Source organism: Natrix helvetica (genome assembly GCF_964273705.1).
Source record: "Natrix helvetica genome assembly, chromosome: 6".
Lineage (NCBI taxonomy): Eukaryota > Metazoa > Chordata > Lepidosauria > Squamata > Natricidae > Natrix > Natrix helvetica.
The window spans coordinates 25,409,333-25,430,017 of record NC_138553.1 but is presented as its reverse complement, the minus strand read 5'-3'; the positions used below and the strand labels follow the sequence as shown (position 1 = coordinate 25,430,017).

Sequence of the window (20,685 nt, the reverse complement as noted above, 5' to 3'; positions counted from 1 at the left end):
TTTCCCTAATGCTTTGTCACCTCGCTCTAGAAGTGCAGTGGTGACTACAATGGCAACACTGTTAGGATGATGTCAGTCAGAAATCAGTGTGAGCCATTTCTCCATTAGACACAGATTTCCACCATATGAGGGCATTCCCAAGGTATTTCAGAACAGAAAACATGGGCTGCAGAATCTCAAGTCCTTTCGGACTTCTGAAAAGCCTTCAGAGTTAATATAACTATTTTTTCTCCTACTGTCATGGGTGAAAGGAAAGAAAAGAAATGAAAATTTAAGGAAAATAAAAGTACAAGAAATATCTCTCCTATCCATTGTTTGGTCAGCATGAGTGAATATGCAGCTTTGGATAAAGTGGCTCATTTGCATTTTTAGGATCAAGTAACTCTTTGCTCCCTTTTAATGATTCACAAGATAAGCTATCTAAGTTGTCTATTTCATTAGGCTTAATAGGTAGGGCTGGCCCTAATAAGACTTTTTTAAAACTTTAATTGACTATAAACTACAGACAGAGTATTTAGCAAGTACTGCTACTTATGCAGAAATATGAAAAACTCCAACTCTACCTTTTATTCATACCAGCTGAGGAGGTCTGATATGGGTATTTTTAGGGTTATTAAATATTGTTTTTAGCTGCTTTGCTTTATGTACAGTTTCTTATTGCCTCCTCTTTTAGGTACTGAGTTTGTAATTATGTTTGTTCTTTCTATTTATTTATTTGTTTTATTTGACTGTACACCGCCCCGAGTCCCTTTGGGGAGAGGGGGCGGTATAAAAGTCCAAAATAAAGTAAAAAAGTAAAGTAAAGGGTCCTATCAGTCCAAATATGGCAGAGTTCAGGAGAAGAGTGTTATCTGCCATTGCACCTGCCCTTCAGATCATCTTGCTCTTCACTTGGGAGCCATAAGAGGCAAAAGACCTGACTTTGCCAGTAAGCTTGGGGCGCTAATGTAGAAGCATCACAGCGGAGGTGGTTGATCAATTAATAACAGACCCACTTCCGCTCCATTCCATCTTTTAATTGGGTTGAAGTATTTGGCTCTTCGTGGTATTTTATTTATGTCTTTTTAGCTTTGCATAGTTTTTATCTTTTAAGATTGTAAGCTGCCCAGAGTTACCCTGAGATAATAAATTTTACAAATAAATAAATAATAAAAATACCCAAAACTACAAAATCTTATCCTGGTTTACATCTCTTCAGCTTCAATTCAGGAAAGCAGCAGACGATGCAGACCCCTTTTAAGCCCTTATAAAAGATAAAAATAAGGTAATACACCTAAATACAGAAAGGATGAAATACAGAATACCTTTTTTGTTTTATAGGCCTTCCATGTACTAGATATTTTGACATGGCTACAGAAAACTCATATGCAGCTTTCAAAAGCAATACATTTACTTCTGTAAGTGACTGACAACTTAGATATAAAAACTAAAAGCAACAAAATAAACTGCAATAAAATGTAAAATAAAGAAAACAAAGGAATAAAAACAGTTGGCAGTAGCATGGTAATTAAATTGCACTGAAATCAAGTGAAATGGGGATCAGCTTTGACCCTGCTTTGACAGACATGTCCATGTGCTTTTCTTGGAAATGATACAGAAGTAGTTTTCCAGTGTATTCTGAATCTTTTTTATTATTAATTTCCAGTCTTGCTTACAATTCAGGAATTGTGCCTCTCACCCAATTCTAATTAAGTCTAATTAGAATTAGAATGAATTAGCATTAATTAAGCTAAGGTTGCCTAGGTGCTATCACCCAGCAGAGCAAAAGCATTTTACCTACAATTACAATCAACAAAGAACATTTCAGGGGCTAGGAAGACAGAGTTCCACAACCAATGACACCCAAGTGCTACCGCTGCTCTTTTAATCATTGTCATCTAGTTGTCCAATGTGGGCAACAAGGAATTAAAGCCGTTTGCCTCTCTGATCCTTTTCCCTTTGGGCAGTGATTGACGTAAGGATGCCAACATAAGCAACCATGGGTGGAAATGAGGGGTTATTCTCACTGACGGCATGTCAAAACATGCGGCCACTTTAAATTTTATGCCCATTAAAGAACATAATAGTCAGGAAGATTCCTATGGCGATGGATCATCTTCCGATATCTCTAGCCCTAATCTTTGCCACAATTGTGTACAAAAGAAAGGAAAGTCCCTTTTGTCATGTGGTCTGGAAGATACATGAGGAATTACATTCCATGTTCTTTATCCAGGCTGGATCTAATCTTTCTAATCTTCTCCACAAATGTTTGGAATTTTTGAAATTTGCTGAATGTTCAAGAGAATAGAAACATGCGATTAAAAATTCCTGTTGCTTGTTTCATTTAGACAACTGTTGCGAGACCATGTGCTTCCAGAGAATTTTCTTCTTTCTTATCATCTAAAGCAGAAGGGGTACTTACTGGGAACTGTTTTTCTGCCTACCATTCCCCTATTCTTTTGAGATTCTGTTTTAAAAGGATTATGTAGGGAAAGAGCTGCATGGGCTAGTCATACTGTTGCTTTTCCCCCCAAAAAACCCAGGAAGACTAAGCTTTCCAGCACTGGGAACTTTTTTCTTTATTAGAGAAAATAACCCATTAAATATTTGGTATTGCTTGATATAGTGATAAGAATTAACATACCTATTAAGACACAAAATAGGACACTTTCTAGTCAACATATTCAGTACTGAACTAAGGACAGAAGTCATTCTTTGTCCAGCTTTCTCAAAAGATTTAGCACTTAGACTTGTATACCACTTCACAGTGCTTTACGGGCCCTCTGTAAGCAGTTTACAGAGTCAGAATTTTGCACCCAACAATCTGAGTCTTCATTTTATCAACTTTGGAAGGATGGAAGGCTGTGTCAACTTTTTGCTGGTGAGAATTGAACTGCCAAATTGCTGGCAGCCGCCAGTCAGCAGAAGTAGTCTGCATTATTGCATTCTAACCGCAATGCCAACAAAGCTCTTAATTCTTCTAATTCTCTTTCTTTTCCCACCAAGTTCCTGAGGGCGTGGTTATTCTATTTGATTCTGTATTATAAAGTTGGTGTTAATTCTTAGTCACCACATACATAGATTATCTCCAGAGTGGCCTCTTCTCAACCCGGTTCTTCAAGTCTTCCAATAGCTCACCTATCAGCATAGCAATTGGGTTTTTGTCTTTCCTTCCATTTTCTCAGCTTTATAATCTTCTCAACAGAGCTAGCTCTTTGCACAATGCATCCAAAATATAGTATTTGTGGACATTTGTATGATATTTTTTTGTTAAGGTCCATATATTTTTTTTCTTGGCTATTCATGATATTCTCCGGTTTTGATATTGAATTTTCTCTAACATCAAAATTAAAACATGTCAATACACTTTCTATCTTGCATTTTCAAAGTCCAATGTTTACTTCCATTAAGTGTCACAGAAAAAAGCCATTACATGGCAGGAATAGCCAACACTCCAGAAGACAGGCTTAAGATACAGAAGGATCTTGACAAATTTGAACATTGGGCACTATCTAATAAAATGAAATTCAATGGTGAAAAGAGTAAGGTTCTACATTTAGGCAAGAAAAACGAAATGCACAGGTACAGTATAGGTGGTACCTTGCTCAACAGTAGTAACTGTGAAAGGGATCTTGGAGTCTAGTGGACAACCATTTAAATATGAGCCAGCAGTGTGCAGCAGCTGCCAAAAAAAGCCAACACAGTTCTATAACCTATAAACAGAGGGATCACGTGAAGTGTTAATACCACTTTATAATGCCTTGGTAATGCCACACTTGGAATACTACATCCAGTTTTGGTCGCCACAATGTAGAAAAGATGTGGAGACTCTAGAAAGAGTGCAGAGAAGAGCAACAAAGATGATTAGGGGACTGGAGACTAAAACATATGAAGAACAGTTCCAACTTTGCTATTGTATTGTATTGTATTGTATTGTATTGTATTGTACAGATGTTGATCTTTGCAGGTATAGATTAATAGGACATTTAATATATTTTGTAATACTTTCAACACTATTCTACCAAATGATAACCTGTAGTGTATTTATTACATTCTTGTAGTGTTGACAGTTGAATGTAAAATGCAGAAGCTAGACAATAAATTAATATTTTCATCACAAATATGGATTTAATCAGAAATACTTTAATTTAAGAAAATATCTATATTATTAGCATAAAACCATTGTAAAACAAAGCTATCCCTTTTGTGGAAAGTTAAGAATTTTGCCATTCCTAAATAAGAAGTTTGTTTTATTTATTTATTTTAATCACAGTTTATACAAATAATATTCCTATCTGGTTTTGGCAGATACCGGCTCTGGGCAGATTCTGTTGCGGAGATGTTTGGTGGCCTTGACATCTGTGCAGTCAAAGCTGTTCACAGCAAGGATGGCAAAGATTATATCATTGAGGTGAGGAGAGCTGAATGAATAGAATGTAAGTATCATTTAAACAAAGAGATTCATCATGGCAACCCATCACTTGCCTCTAGCTCCTCTCCTGTCCACCCAGCAGTTCTAAAGCATTATTGCAAATAGATAAATGGGTACCACTCCAGTGGGAAAGGCTAGTTGCATGAAGAGAATGGGGGTTGATGCTGGACCTGGTCAGATGCGAGGTGAGATTGGTGGAAGAGACTCTGGAAGATGTCACCAACCTAAATGCTACTAGCCAGCTGGTACAAGCTAGTTTACTTCCCATGGATAAGCGTGCAAGCACAAAACTGAACAAACTAGGAATTAGGCTGTCAGGATACTCTGTAACAGGGGCGTCAAGCACCGCATCATCACATTGTCATCATGTGATGTATCGCAACTTTTCTTCCTTCACTAAAGTGTGGGTGGGCATGGCCATCACATGACACATATAGCCTGCGGGCCGCAGGTTTGACACTCTGTAACAAAGCATTGTAGAGCTCCTTGACAAATGTATGCCATACGAAATTAATAAAAAACCATGGCATCCCATCCTGACACACATGCAGTTATTTCAGCACTTTGCCTACATATCTTTTTCACCTATTCCATCTTAGAACGGAATCTATGAAATCATTTAACTAGATTTAATAAAAGACAGAGCACTTGGCATCAAAATAGTAGGGTATTAACTATTCTCAGGGTTATACATCCATGTCAAAATAATTAGGAAGCACTTTTTCCATTTCAGTCTGCCAGGCCCTTTCAAGCACCTTTTGTACCTTTAAATTACAAGGAGTAGGATTTTTCCTCCTCGGATGCACTTTGAAACAAGGTGAATGCTATGAATGGAAATAATAAAGGGCAGGGAAACAAAACCCTTATTAACTTGAAAAAATAAATAAACCTGGCAGTTCAATAACAATGTTCAGGATGCTAATTCCACTCAACTTCCTTTTCCACTTGCTTCATTGGTGTAGATGGTAAGTATATGATCTAAAGGAGAGAAAGAAAGAGGCAGAACAAAGTTGAATGCCCTGTAATAGAGAGGACTCCTGTCTCTTTTCATCACCCAGCTTTTATAGATTGCATCATAATGGGATGTGTAGACTGAACTTTGTGCTGTTTTCATTAGACTTGGGAAGCTAGCCAACTCAGAGGAAGGAAAGAGTAGATTATGCACATCAAAGCAGCGATATAAGAAAAGAAAAAGTTTAAAGCAGAGAGAAATGGAACAATGCAAATCAAAGGCTGGCGGAGTCAAAAGATAAGAAAACCGATGACCTTGTTGGCAGCCATCAGACCAGAAAAGGGGATCTATCCTGCTCCTGTGTCTTTTAACAATTAAACAAAAACTTAGCAGGTGCATGGTGTTTTCCAGATGTTTTGCTACAATTCCTGCAATCCTTGGTCAGGATAATTGAAGATGAGAGTTGAACTCCAAACACCTGGAAGGCACCGGCTTGCCCTATTGGGTTAGCTTTCTTTAGATGCTGGTTTTCATATTTCTTCAGAAGGTTCTAATATGTATTATTGCAGTTCTTGGCCTAACCCCAAAATGAAGCCTTGAATCAGAGCCGCAGCTTTTTTGAGATTCCAGCTAAAACAAAATAAGGAAATTCCCCAAGGAGCTTGTGGGTGGCGTGAATAATAAATCCTTCTGTCCCTCTTTATCAGGGACACCCTAGATCTTAAAAAAAAAACTTGAAGTTTTCTGAAGTAGAGCTCGTCATGCTGAGAGAAACTTATTTGTCAGAGTAGAGTGGGTCAGACCATGGAGAGGGATGGATATTTGAAAATCATCAAAGCTGAAATGCAAGACCTCCTCAAGGGGTGTGGGGGAAGAGAAGATAATCAGGGCAACTGGAGAGAAAAAGGAGCAAGTGTCCTTGGTTACCATATGAGGATGCTGGAATGGAGACTCAGTGTCTGCCCTGCTGTAAACTCCACCAACGCAGGGAGGTGAATAGAGCCGGCCTACTGCAACATTCAGGGCCACTGACATATCCAAATAGCTGCATGTGGGAGAGCATTCCCACCCACTGAGCCTTGGGAAGCTGATGAGAACCACATGAGCCCTCTAAGACCAGCACATTCTTCTGATGCATAAATGTCCTGCAGGAATCAGTGACAGGTCAAAGGTTATGTGACACAAGTGTGCTGCCAGGAAAGCGGCGGGGGGGGGGGTGTCTCTGCTTTTTCTATTTCTTCTCTTCCTGTAAATCAAGCAAGAGCAACTATTGTGTGGGTCATTTTTACTGGTTAACACAAAATTGTACTTGCCACAACCTTCATATGGAGGTGGAATATATACAGTATAGGTGGCTTCAGGCCAAAATCAAATGACCTTTCTTCTGATTATCCCAAGTTATACTTTAGAAATCCTAGGCGTACTATTGATACAAAGCATTTAAAAGCACAAACTAGGAAACTGGAAAGCAGCACAGGATATTAGCAGATTAAGCTTTTATTGTAAAATAAAGCTGTTCTCTTTTGTTCTAGAATTTTACAAGAGATCTAAACAATATTCTGCATTTCTAATTCTCCCATCTTTTTCCATGGCTGTTTCAGCTATTTTCTTACCAAAACAGGTATTGATTTAGAAGAAAAAAATAGTATAGGTATATGGTTTTTTTAAAAAAAAATTTGCTAGACATAGGAATCATCTGTCTGAAAAACATTTCATTTCTGTTCCTACCTTCATGTATGATACAGGTTGTCTATTTACCATCATCATTGCAGTCACTGAAGATAACTCCCTCCCAAACCATAAACTGTGGTTATTCCATCCCCCATCTCTAAGGAGAGAACATATATTAAAAAATGAAGGGAAAGCAAAGTAAGAACGGCTGCTCTTTAAAAGTTGATCAATATTTCTGTTAATAGTGATTTCATTTGTGATATACTAAAATCTTTCCAGTAAAAATAGAAAACAAAGAGAAGTTAAATCACTCATTGTTTTCCTAGTTGAATAATCCCAACTTTTAATATAAAGCACAATTTTATTTCTCCATCTAGACCACATAAGAATGCAGATTTACTCCCTTGCATAATTTTCCATCTAGTCTGTCCCTGCTCCTGAATTGCACACATATAGATATGTCTCAGGATCCTACCTTGGGGTTTTATAGCACTTAGCAATAGAACTTAGACTTATATACCGCTTCATAGTGCTTTACAGCCCTCTCTAGATGATTTATAGAGTCAGCATATTGCCCCCAACAATCTGAGTCCTCATTTAACCGACCTTGGAAGGATCGAAAGCTGAGTCAATTCTAACCACTGTGCCACTCAAGGACTGTTTTACTAATGGGGATTGGGATAGCTGAGAAATGATTGCTTTTAACCCCGTCCATTTATCTTAAATGAAAGGAGAATTGCGGCAAAGACTATAGAATTAATTATCCTATGCTTGCAATATCTGAATTTCCTATGAATATATATAGGGTCACAACCACTTACTTAGTCCAGCCATTTTAAGTACTGCAATGAGAATTACCTAGGAAGATGAGAAAGAATCACAACCCAGCTCCAAAACATGAATTATCTTTAATAAAAGAGAATTGCAGCAAACCCTATAGGATGACTGCAGAACTGCAGCAAATGCTGTAGGACGAAACCCTATAGAATGAATATTCCTATTGACATGCTTCCAAAAGCAGCTGATTCTTTTTTAACAATCTTTTAAATCACGTACAATAAGGGAGGTGTACAATTAGATATAAATCACAAGAGCAATCAAATCAATAAAACAAATCTTTTTGAAATATACATCCATCCCTTTCTAAAATTATGCATACAGTAGTTTGAGCTGACATGTTATTTTAAAAGCATTCATGTATGGATATTTATTTCCTATTACTTATATACTGCCATAGTTGTGCATCTCTAGGTGGCTCACAAACCTAAAAGCCAAACTATATAACCATATAGGAATACTCATTAAAAATAATGTACCATTAGGATAGCATCCTGCCAAAGAGATAGCAGGCAAAGGACAGATGTTAATGTCCAAAGGCTGTTCATTTGTATGATACGGTATATAGAAATTTCTGGAACAGCCACATTTTAGCATCTTTCTGAAGACAAGATAAAACCCAATCAGACCTCCTTAGCAGATAACCAGGTTGAGAAAATGTTCATCTTTTAGATTAGCTGCTTATATAGTAGCAGTTGAAGAGACATTTTTTAAAAATCAATTGTCAGTTTCTCCGTTTTAAATTCAAACCAGTCAGTCCTAGAGGAGATCAATCCTGACTGCTCTTTAGAAGGCCAGATCCTGAAGATGAAACTCAAAAATACTTTGGCCACCTAATGAGAAGGAAGGACTCACTGGAGAAGAGCTTAATGCTGGAAAAGATTGAGGGCAAAAGAAGAAGGGGAAGACAGAGAATGAGGTGGTTGGATGGAGTCACTGAAGCTTGAATGGACTCCAGAGGATAGTAGTGGAGAGGAAGGCCTAGAGGAACGTTGTCCATGGGGTCAAGATGGGTCAGACACGACTTCACAACAACTACTTTAAATATAATCATTTCATTGTTCTTTGTATTTAGCCCTACTGCTAGTGATATAAATGTCTAGTTAACCTTATGCTACTGGACATGCTCACGTGATGTTTTTAATGAGTTCTTGTGATAATACAAATTTACTGACTCATGAAACTCATGGAAACAGGAATGTTTAGTCTACAGATTTCATGGAATTAGGGAAGTAGTAGAAGAAAAGGGGCTTTCCATGTAGTTCCCTCTCTTTGACCATATCCCTCATTTCTTTGAGAGACTTTTATCAGGAAAAAACAAGTGTAGTGGAGAAAGCCACAAACCTTGTACAGGATAAACAGCAGAACTGCATAGCTGGGTCAACCTGTTTTTTCTCAGCTACTACATGAATGTCTTATTCCCAGAATCAAGGAAAATAAGTTTTGCCTTGAGTTTATCTTGTATTTATCTCAGCTTTGGAAGGTCACTTGGTGTCCACTCTTAGACTATAAATTAATTTTAAATAATTGCTTCTTGTTTAATGCAGAAAGCTTTATTTTCCAATATACTTTAATGGTGTGATAATACTTGCAATTTTTAAGTTTCTATTGCTGCTTCTACTTGTTTTAATTTTATTTTACTTCTTATCTCTATATTGTATTTTCTTTTTACTGTTGCATTTCAATTGTAATTGTTTTTGAGATTTTTTTTAATGGAAAGCAATATACAACTAACAGCCAATTTGAAGTAGTTAAGGCCTTGGGCACAAAGCCAGTCAGATGTCCTTGAGCCAAGCAGTCTCTCAGCCCTAGGAAGAAGGCAAGGGTGAACCTGTTCTGACCTAGGCTTCCTGAGACAGTAAAAAACACACACTTAGTCCCAAAAACCCTCTTTTTATTTCAACGACTGTGAATTATGTTCATTCACAGCTGGTAATGAATCACAAATAGTTTGTAAAGAGTCCGACAGAAGTCTGCCAAAGTCTTTTGGGATAAGGCTGATTAGCACCCACCTTTATCTCTCTTGAAACGCTGCCAAAGACCTAATTGGCAATTAGCTTTTCAAGACCACACAGAGCACAGTCAAAACGGAGCTTCAGACTTTAAACTGACCAGAACGAACAAAGTTGCAAAGTTCCTGCAAAGTCCCACGTGCCTTTATGTCTTATGGGAGAGGCCAATCATCTCCAAGCCTTGCTCCCGAGTTGTCCCTTTTGTCTTAACTGTCTTGCCTTCTGGCAGCTCAGTGCATGCGCGCAATGGGAACAGGCTCCCCCTGTTCCTCTGCCTCACTGATGTCCGATCCTGGAGGCTCCGGAGGCAGCACATAACTCCCAGATGGCCCTGGCCCCCTCTCTGCCTCTGATGCAGAGCCATCGTCCGAGCCTTCCTAAGACTCCAGGACTGGCCCATATTCCTCCCCAGCCTCCTCATTGTCCAAATCTGCTGCCAGGTCCGCAGGCCGCTGGCGGACCACAACAGAACCACTTCTGAAAAACCTTGCTAAGAAAATGCTGGGAATAATTCAGGCAGTCATCAGGAGTCAACACTGACTCGAAAGTATTTAAAAAATAGACAATTATTTCAGATAGATAGAAAAACTGATGAAACATCTCATGCTCACAACATTAGTCACCTGGGCCCGCTAGAAGACGGTTTGATTTTGATTTTATAAGGTCCACCCCCTATTTTGTAGTAAGATAACTGATACATAAAAATAACAGTTTAACCAGTTTCCTGCAGCTTTGGTTATTTACTACTTTAGAATTGGAAACATGATACCCACGGGTGGAGAAGGTGGCATATGACTAAATTTGGGTTACAGTGTGGCACACAAACAACACAATATACATATTTATGTGCCACATTGGGAATACAAGTAGAAAAGGCAGAATTTGTGTTGTGGTGCCACATTTCAACATTTTCACATTATTGCAGGCCCCCGTGATTGGCAGGGTTGCTTTCCAAGGCAAGAACCGGTGTCCTTTTCTTTCACTCTTTTGGTACATCCTGGGTCAGAATCTTAGACATCGGGAGGCGGTGAATACAACTTTTGTAGTTTTGCAACTTCTAAGCCAATTGATGTTTTCTTTTTCATGGAAGATCTTCTGACTACATATGGAGTAAAAAAGAGAGTAAGTTGACTATTATCACTCTGATGGAGAAGACCCCAATTGCTAGTTTCTAGAATAGAACTACAAAGACTTGGGAGATATGAGGGCACCATCTTGTGGTCAGAATAATCATGTAAATATAGCTTCAGAGGAAATATTTTTCACATGAAATCTAAAACTGTAGATAAAAAATGTAACTAAAGAGGGAATGTATATTGGTTTGTGAAGAGTTCCATGTCATTCTTGCTCATCTTATATTGCAATCGATTTTTCCACCCTACAAATTTGCACAGCATTAAAAACTTGGCTTTGCTGTCAAATCTGGGCCCTGACAGCATGGGTGAGCCTGCTTCTTGGTTATATTTATTATGTAATGTTATGGTTCTCAGTATTTATGCTACTTTATGCAGTGTTGCTTATGTTTTTAATTATTGGTTGTGTTTTTATTTTTTTTTATTGCACATTTTTTCTTTACATGTCTCTATCACACATTTAACAGGTCTGTGGCATTATTCATACAACTAGAATCAATATTAGTATGTATACATTATATACATTCCATTTTCTAATGTTCTAACCCTTTGTACATTTCCATTTCTTATTTCTATTATCTATCCATTCATATCATTTCTCCCGTACTGCATAATATTCTGAATCAGCCTTTCCCTTTAACGTGAGTTTGTCCATTTCTGCACCATCAAATATTTTTTTGATTACTAATCCCTCTGGCGGAGTATTAGCTTTCTTCCAATATTGCGCAAAAGCAGTCCTTGCCACCGTTACTATATGTAACATCAAGTATTTTAACTTTCTATTATACTTCACCCTAATTATCCCGGGGACAAACGTTTCTGGTTTGAATTCTATTTGACATTTGGTTAAATCCTGCAGCCAACTCAGGTTGTGTTGTGTTTTTATTTTGTTGTCTGCTTTGAGTAATTTATATTAGATGATTAGCCATATAAATGCAGTAAATGAAAGTATCGGCCTGCTTCACACCTTATGCCAAAATGTAGTCCTGGTTTTAAAAAAAAATTACAGAAACTGCACAGATCCATCCAATCACAGTTTATTGAGTAAACTATCATTAGGCAAACCATGGCTTAGCATATTGCATATAAAGGACCAATGAATAGGGAAGATTTTCAGCCAAGGCTGAAACTGTTAAATTTGTCAAGGAAAACCTGAAAATTTTCTTTCAGCAATTTATACAATAGTTGCAATCCCATCCTTGTGAAATATGGAAAGCTTTTATTCTTTCCTGTGTTAGAAAAGGTTTATTGTGTTTTAACTTCAAAAAAATGTGAATGATGTCACTGAAAAAGTCAGTGTCACATTTAAAAAAAGCTTCTGACTTGTATGGAAACTGATACACAAGAGAGCAAGAAGCAAAGCCACCATGTTCTTGAACATGTGTTTTTGCAGTGTCTGAGCTTTTCTGCTGCACTAGCAAAGATAACCAGATTGAAAAGAATGTTTTCCTTGTTTCAACAGGTGATGGACAGCTCAATGCCTCTGATAGGAGAGCACGTGGAGGAAGATAGGCAGCTTATAGCTGATATGGTGGTCTCCAGGATGACACAGACTTTAATGACTGTGGGATCTTCGCCTTCACCTCTGAGGCCTTGGGTAAGAACAGGAGGCATCTTTCAGAGAAATCAATCTAACCAGGTGATAGTTTTCAAATGACATCTAAAAACGTTGTTGTTAGTTGCGAAGTCGTATCCGACCCACTGCGAAGCCATGGACAATGTTCCTCCAGGCCTTCCTGTCCTCTACCATCCTCTGGAGTCCATTTAAGCTCACGGCTATTGCTTCAGTGACTCCATCCAGCCATCTCATTCTCTGTCATTCCCTTCTTCTTTTGCCCTCAATCTTTCCCAGAATTAGGCTCTTCTCCAGTGAGTCCTTCAGTCCAGTGAGTCTAAAAACATAGACCTTTTCAATACTTCCTTAATTTGAAAAAATATTACTCTGAATAAAATTCTATGCTCTTTTTTCTAGAATTCTTAAATACATTACAGACATGTAATTCTGCACTTTTTAAACAGGATAACACAGTAGCTGAGACTACAATCTGAAGTGTAGCTGAAAGAGGGGGGGGAAGTATTGAAAATTCCTTAAAGTTTTTTTACGACAGCATAGACAACTGTGTAAGCAACATGCAGTGCTATTCATTTAACAAGTGCAGAATATTGTAGATTTGCATGTGTAACTTTCCTTTCTCTTCATCAAGGTTATGTTTAAAAATTCAAGGTTCATCTTTATGCAAAAAGCAGCAATGCAAATAATAGAAATATTAATTTCATCTCTTATCTGAATAAACAGATGATACAAGGCATATTTATTACCTTATTGGAAAGGTAGCAAAAATCAAATGGCAGATGTGCACAGATATCTGTATGAAATCCGTTCCTCAATTTGGTTAATCCTGAAGAAAGCTATCACATTCACCATCCCTTCCAAATATTGTAAGCTGTCGAAGTCCACTGAGCCAATCAGCTTCTGAATTAAGGCTAGAAAAATGTATTTATAAGCTACTGAATGTTGACTCGGATTCTTGACTCGGAAACACATTTAATTGTTGCATTGTGTTCAATCTCAGGTCAGATATAAGTGTCCTTATTTTAGGAACATATTCATTCACAATATCAATTGTTCTCCCACTGACTAGGGAGCCTAAGAGTGCCATGCAACCCTGAAGGAGATTGGTGGGCTGCTTTTTCATTTTGTAATTGTTCCTTTTAACTTTGCTTTAATCTTGTTTTTAACTGTTTTTTAAGTATAGCTTTAATATCATTTTACTGTTTTATCTGTAAACCACCCAGAGGCATTGCATGTGTAATGGATGGTATAGAATTTTACACACACACACACACACAGCTTCCAGGCCCACAGATGGCATGTGTTTGAATATCACTTGGAATTATAGCAAAAGAGAAATGTTATTCTCGTGTTCTTTTCTTGGGTCTTTTCACTTGGTGCTATGGGAGGCTGATTGCTAAACCAGGCCTTTGATTTAATAGGTTGCTTCTTATCCTAAGATCAAAACTTTATCCATGAATAAACTTGAGTGCTTCTAAACCCTTATTTATTCATTATAAAAGAATTAAGCATCTCTAATTTTTCCAACTTTTAAATGTGGTGGAGTTGGTTCAGATCAAAACCCATATGCAAATTTCTAAACTAAAAAAAATCCAATATATTAAAAAACTTAGCATTAATATAAAGGAGACGTTTCCCTTTTAGAGAGGCTCCAGTAGGATTTCCCAGAAAGGCCATTATATCACTCTAGGATGTCACTTGCCATCCTAATGTTCTGCAGGTTGCTCAGATCCTTATAAAAGACACCAGGCAGGTCTCAAGATTGCAAGGTTTGTCCTAAGCAGCTTTTAAGATAGACTGTATTACAATTAGTTAGGCTTCATTAAGTGACTTTGTGAAGAAGCATTAGAATTGGAATTGGCTTATTAAAGGCTATGCAAAAAAGAACTCAGCTTTCCCTATTGTATTGCATGAATCTGCGCCTACCTAAATTCTTCCTTTTACTCAGATAAGGAATAAAAGTTCAAGAAGTGTTATACATTTTGCTAAAGTTACATAGTTTCCATGCCCATCTACAACATATTCTCCCCATTTATTCTAGCTACAGTCAAGGATTAACTATAAATATGGGCTTATAGTCACCAACTAGATCAGTGTTGGTGAACTTTAGGCACCAAGTGCCCAAAGTGCACGCATGCACACCCAAACTGCAAGGTGCGGGCGCATGCACGCCCTATGCATGTGCAGCAGAGACCTTAAGACCAGCTGGCTGGCAGGAGTCGTGAGGACATGCGCAGCAGAGACCTGAGACAGAGCTGGGGCGGCGGTGCACATGCCCACCGAAGGGGCTCTATGTGTCACCTCTGGCATGTGTGCCATAGGTTCACCAACACTGTACTAGATAATTGGATCATTTAAACAATGCAGTTCAAAAAACCAACAGCGGTAGATGCAAGCATTTTGTAATGACTCGTTAGGACCAAACTTACAATAAAGTGTTAAAACATAGGGTCCAGCGAGAGCGTTAGTGAAACATGTGACATATGTGGAAACCAGCCCATGAGAAACCTTACGCCCACGGAAGGCGTAGAGTGAGGTACAGTTGTTTCTGCACACACAAAGGAGGCTTCAATCGATTGATGGCAACCGCTTTGGCGAAACGCAGAAAACAAAGAGTTCCTGTGGCAAAACTTTGAACACAGTATTTAAATTGACCCGTAGCTAGTATGTCTCATGATAGAAGGCATTTGTGGCCATGGTTTGCTGTTGGATTACTCAATATTGTCTGAACCCACTTCGGAAAGTGTACCTTCATTCTGAAAGCCAGGCACCTATCAGTTCTGGCGATGTAATTGTCTCTGTACTTACAAATTGGTAAAGAAAATGTGCTTTGGCACCGATAGGTTGTGCTTCCTTGATTGATGGTAGCGGCATCAGGGATTGGTTCCGGCAGTCACTACTTCTGGTTTGCTCATGGCCGCACATGTGCTTGATGTGCCCTGTGCGGGCACATGCAGTGCAATAAAAAGTGCTCTGTGCCAAAGCAAAAAACAAGATGGTGGCACCTATGAACCAGTTAGGGGCATGGCAGGCCTGGGTTGCTGCCAGTTCCAACAACCCAGGCCGCCAAACCTCTACCGATTCTCCTGAACCAGTCCAAACTGGTAGGAACCCACCTCTGAGCAACATCATTGTTGTAGAGATATTTCCTTACCCACAGACTAATATGGGTTTTAAAGAAGTGCTTGTAGGAAGGATTTCCAACTTCCTGCTAACTTTCCCATTGACTTACCTTACAGAACGCAGGCAGATTGTGTTGGAAATGACAATCATGTGATTGCATCTGAGCACAGAGCATAGCACTACCGAAACAGCTACAACTTTGCCAAATTTCAATCCTACAGGAGTCCCAAATCCTGCATTTTAGAGACAGTTTTTAAGTTAGATCATTTGAGATATGTTAATGGTTGTAATCGGGCAAATAGTTGCCCTATGATGCTTACCCAATTTAAGGTTACAAAAAAAAAAAATCAAACAGACACAAGAGTTTTAGTAGGAGTTAATTTGAAACAGTGGTGGGTTTCAAATTTTTTTGGAACCTACTCTGTGGGTGTGGCCTCCTTTGTGGGAGTGGCTTGCCGGCCATGTGACCTGGTGGGAGTGGCTTGGCAGTCATGTGACCAGGTGGGCATGGCTAACTTGGAAAATGTGGTGAAACTCACTTAACGATGCTCTTGCTTAGCAACCAAAATTTTGGGCTCAATTGTGGTCATAAGTTCTTTTTCTTTCTTTCATCTCTCTCTCCCACTTTCTTTTTTTCTTTTTCTTTTTTTCTCTCTCTCTGGCTCTTTCTCTCTCTCTCCCTCTCTGTCTCCCTCTGTCATTTTCTCTGGGTGTCTATCTGTCTGTCTCTCTCTCTGTATCTCTGTCTCTCTCTCCTCCTTCCCCCATCTCTGTCACTCTGTGTGTGTGTGTCTGTCTGTCTCTCACTCACTCTGTGTGTATGTGTGTGTGTGTGTGTGTGTCTGTCTCTGTCTCTCCCTCTGTCTCTCTCCCCTCCCTTCCTCTCTCTCTGTCATTCTGTGTATTTGGGTGTGTCTGTCTCTCACTCATTCACTTAATCACTCACTCTGTGTGTGTCTCTCTATCTTTCTCTCCCTCCCTCCCCCTCTCTGTCTCTCTGTGTGTGTGTGTGTGTCTGTCAGTCTCTCTGATTCCCTCCCTCACTCCCTCTCTCTGTCTGTCTGTCTGTCTCACTCACACACACACACTGTGGTCACCTTGTTGAGTGTTCCAATCACATTTGAAACACTCAACAACTGGCTTGCATTTATGGTATTTTGCAGCATTCTGCAGTCATAGGACCAAAATATATGCTTTTAACCATATATTTTGGTCCTATGACTGCAGAATGCTGCAAAATACCATAAATGCAAGCCAGTTGTTGAGTGTTTCAAATGTGATTGGAACACTCAACAAGGTGACCACAGTGTGTGTGTGTGAGTGAGACAGACAGACAGAGAGAGAGAGGAACAGAGAGGGAGTGAGAGAGGGAATCAGAGAGAGACTGACAGAGTCTGACAGAATCAGAGAGGTACTTTTAACTACCTGGCAGCGGCGTTTTTCCTTGAGGGGCTCCTCAGAACATCCTAAGACTTCGGAGGGAAGCCTCCAGCCCGGAGCAGGAGCAAAGCCCCTTTTCCAACTGGCCTTTCCTCGCTTGGAGGGCTTTGGAGGGAAGCTTCTGCATAAGCCCAGCCGAGTGACAACAAGTTCCCACCGTTACGAAGCCTCGGAGGCTGTAATTTTCTGAGCTGTGCGTGCCCGCTTTTTTTCCACGGCGTGGAGCAGCAGCGAGGTTTGTGTGGCCGGCAATCACTCCAAATGCCATCCGGGAAGACGAGGAACGTGAGGGGGGACCGTTGACGGCCTCCGCAATCATCGCTCGCCTCGCAGAGCCTCGTTGCTGCTCCACGCCGTGGAAAACAGGCGCGCGCGCACAGCTCAGAAAATTACAGCCTCCGAGACTTCGTAACGGCGGGAACTTGTTGTCACTCACCCGGGCTTCTGCAGAAGCTTCCCTCCGAAGCGTTCTGAGCCTCGGAGGCTGTAATTTTCTGAGCTGTGCGCGCCCGCTTTTTTTCCACGGCGTGGAGCAGCAGCGAGGTTTGTGTGGCCGGCAATCACTCCAAATGCCATCCGGGAAGACGAGGAACGTGAGGGGGGACCGTTGACGGCCTCCGCAATCATCGCTCGCCTCGCAGAGCCTCGTTGCTGCTCCACGCCGTGGAAAACAGGCGCGCGCGCACAGCTCAGAAAATTACAGCCTCCGAGACTTCGTAACGGCGGGAACTTGTTGTCACTCACCCGGGCTTCTGCAGAAGCTTCCCTCCGAAGCGTTCTGAGCCTCGGAGGCTGTAATTTTCTGAGCTGTGCGCGCCCGCTTTTTTTCCACGGCGTGGAGCAGCAGCGAGGTTTGTGTGGCCGGCAATCACTCCAAATGCCATCCGGGAAGACGAGGAACGTGAGGGGGGACCGTTGACGGCCTCCGCAATCATCGCTCGCCTCGCAGAGCCTCGTTGCTGCTCCACGCCGTGGAAAACAGGCGCGCGCGCACAGCTCAGAAAATTACAGCCTCCGAGACTTCGTAACGGCGGGAACTTGTTGTCACTCACCCGGGCTTCTGCAGAAGCTTCCCTCCGAAGCGTTCTGAGCCTCGGAGGCTGTAATTTTCTGAGCTGTGCGCGCCCGCTTTTTTTCCACGGCGTGGAGCAGCAGCAAGGTTTGTGTGGCCGGCAATCACTCCAAATGCCATCCGGGAAGACGAGGAACGTGAGGGGGGACCGTTGACGGCCTCCGCAATCATCGCTCGCCTCGCAGAGCCTCGTTGCTGCTCCACGCCGTGGAAAACAGGCGCGCGCGCACAGCTCAGAAAATTACAGCCTCCGAGACTTCGTAACGGCGGGAACTTGTTGTCACTCACCCGGGCTTCTGCAGAAGCTTCCCTCCGAAGCGTTCTGAGCCTCGGAGGCTGTAATTTTCTGAGCTGTGCGCGCCCGCTTTTTTTCCACGGCGTGGAGCAGCAGCGAGGTTTGTGTGGCCGGCAATCACTCCAAATGCCATCCGGGAAGACGAGGAACGTGAGGGGGGACCGTTGACGGCCTCCGCAATCATCGCTCGCCTCGCAGAGCCTCGTTGCTGCTCCACGCCGTGGAAAACAGGCGCGCGCGCACAGCTCAGAAAATTACAGCCTCCGAGACTTCGTAACGGCGGGAACTTGTTGTCACTCACCCGGGCTTCTGCAGAAGCTTCCCTCCGAAGCGTTCTGAGCCTCGGAGGCTGTAATTTTCTGAGCTGTGCGCGCCCGCTTTTTTTCCACGGCGTGGAGCAGCAGCAAGGTTTGTGTGGCCGGCAATCACTCCAAATGCCATCCGGGAAGACGAGGAACGTGAGGGGGGACCGTTGACGGCCTCCGCAATCATCGCTCGCCTCGCAGAGCCTCGTTGCTGCTCCACGCCGTGGAAAACAGGCGCGCGCGCACAGCTCAGAAAATTACAGCCTCCGAGACTTCGTAACGGCGGGAACTTGTTGTCACTCACCCGGGCTTCTGCAGAAGCTTCCCTCCGAAGCGTTCTGAGCCTCGGAGGCTGTAATTTTCTGAGCTGTGCGCGCGCGCCTGTTTTCCACGGCGTGGAGCAGCAGCGAGGCTCTGCGAGGCGAGCGATGATTGCGGAGGCTGTCAACTGTCCCCCCTCGCGTTCCTCGTCTTCCCGGATGGCATCCTGAGTCATTGCCGGCCTCGCAGAGCCTCGCTGCTGCTCCACGCCGTGGAAAACAGGCGCGCGCGCACAGATCAGAAAATTACAGCCTCCGAGACTTCGTAACGGCGGGAACTTGTTGTCACTCACCCGGGCTTCTGCAGAAGCTTCCCTCCAAAGCCCTCCAAGCGAGGAAAGGCCAGTTGGGAAACGGGCCAGAAGACAAGGAACAGCAGTGGCGGCGGGGAGTCAGCCCCGATGCAAAAAAAAACGCCAAGGGGGCGGGGCCGGAAATTACTTCCGGGTTCATTCTTCAACCGGTTCGCACGATCCGGTGCGATCCGGTAGAAACCCACCACTGATTTGAAATTGCTGTGGGCAATACGTAACAGACTTCTGTTGATTCTCTTTGTGATATTCTGACTGTACTGTCTTTATTTCAAGCCTCCATCATTGAAATCACAAATGTCAGGACCACATCTTGGACAGTTTTCCCAACCCCGACCACCACCTCAAGGTACTACCTCTACTATGTAATTTTTTAAGAGTGAGGTACTAGTTCCCTGTGTAAAAGCATGAGTAATGAAATGTGGCTGTCAAAGATTTCTGCTTATTTTATTGAGGGGAATATGGTGACAGGGCAGGGTTAAGTTTAATAAATTACAGCAGTATTTATAGAGAAGGAGAAAAGATGAAGAATATATATGGATTTCTTCTCAGACAGTATTAGATTTAACATCCAAGCTTAATAAGGAAACAGAACCAATGCCAACAAAAACGTGTTTTTGTTTCAGATTGCCCAGAGATTGAAGTTACAAATTTCAAAAATTAAAGAGCAGAATTTAAAATGCAGTTTATTAGGAGAATGTTAGCGAACTGAGACAATAAAGATTTTTTTATTAATCTTTTATTAAGCTATGGCAATGATCTATAAATATTTGTGCCAGTGGGTATGTGTGATAAGTGACTGCAATGGGAGTGCACAAAGGAAATGGTTTTCCTGAGAGACTTTGCCATTTACAAAATGGCTGTTAGAGTTGGCACCACTAGACGGAAAACACTAGTTTGCAAGAAGAAAAGTAGTGACCCACTCTACTTTCATCCTTTCTAATTTAGTGCATTTGGTATCAGCCCGCAAAACCTTTTGGCAGTTTCTCTGTTCATAGTTACTGATTTTTTAAAGAGGTTAGCTATCTAGGGGAGCCATATATTCAACCTCCTTTATGAAAATTTCCCAAAGTTGATTATGAGGGGGTGGAAATAGAGAGATAATATATTCTCGGGAACAAAATACATTTTAAAATCCTTGAAAGTTTTCATATTTCTTAGAACTCTTCATCAGCTAAGGTTTATAATTAATTATAACTGATTAATAATCCAAGAAAAGGAAGTGTCCAG

At 41.2% G+C, this 20,685-nt stretch overlaps 1 protein-coding gene across 1 annotated transcript in view; it reads left to right on the top strand.

Annotated features, from left to right (window-relative positions):
* SYN3 (synapsin III) overlaps positions 1–20,685 on the top strand; it is a 194,549-nt gene that overhangs the window by 168,290 nt on the left and 5,574 nt on the right. Inside the window, exons 9-11 of the mRNA XM_081957073.1 lie at positions 4,288–4,390; positions 12,479–12,613; positions 19,732–19,804. Coding sequence (XP_081813199.1) covers positions 4,288–4,390; positions 12,479–12,613; positions 19,732–19,804 — 311 coding nt within the window. The remainder of the gene's footprint in view (positions 1–4,287; positions 4,391–12,478; positions 12,614–19,731; positions 19,805–20,685) is intronic.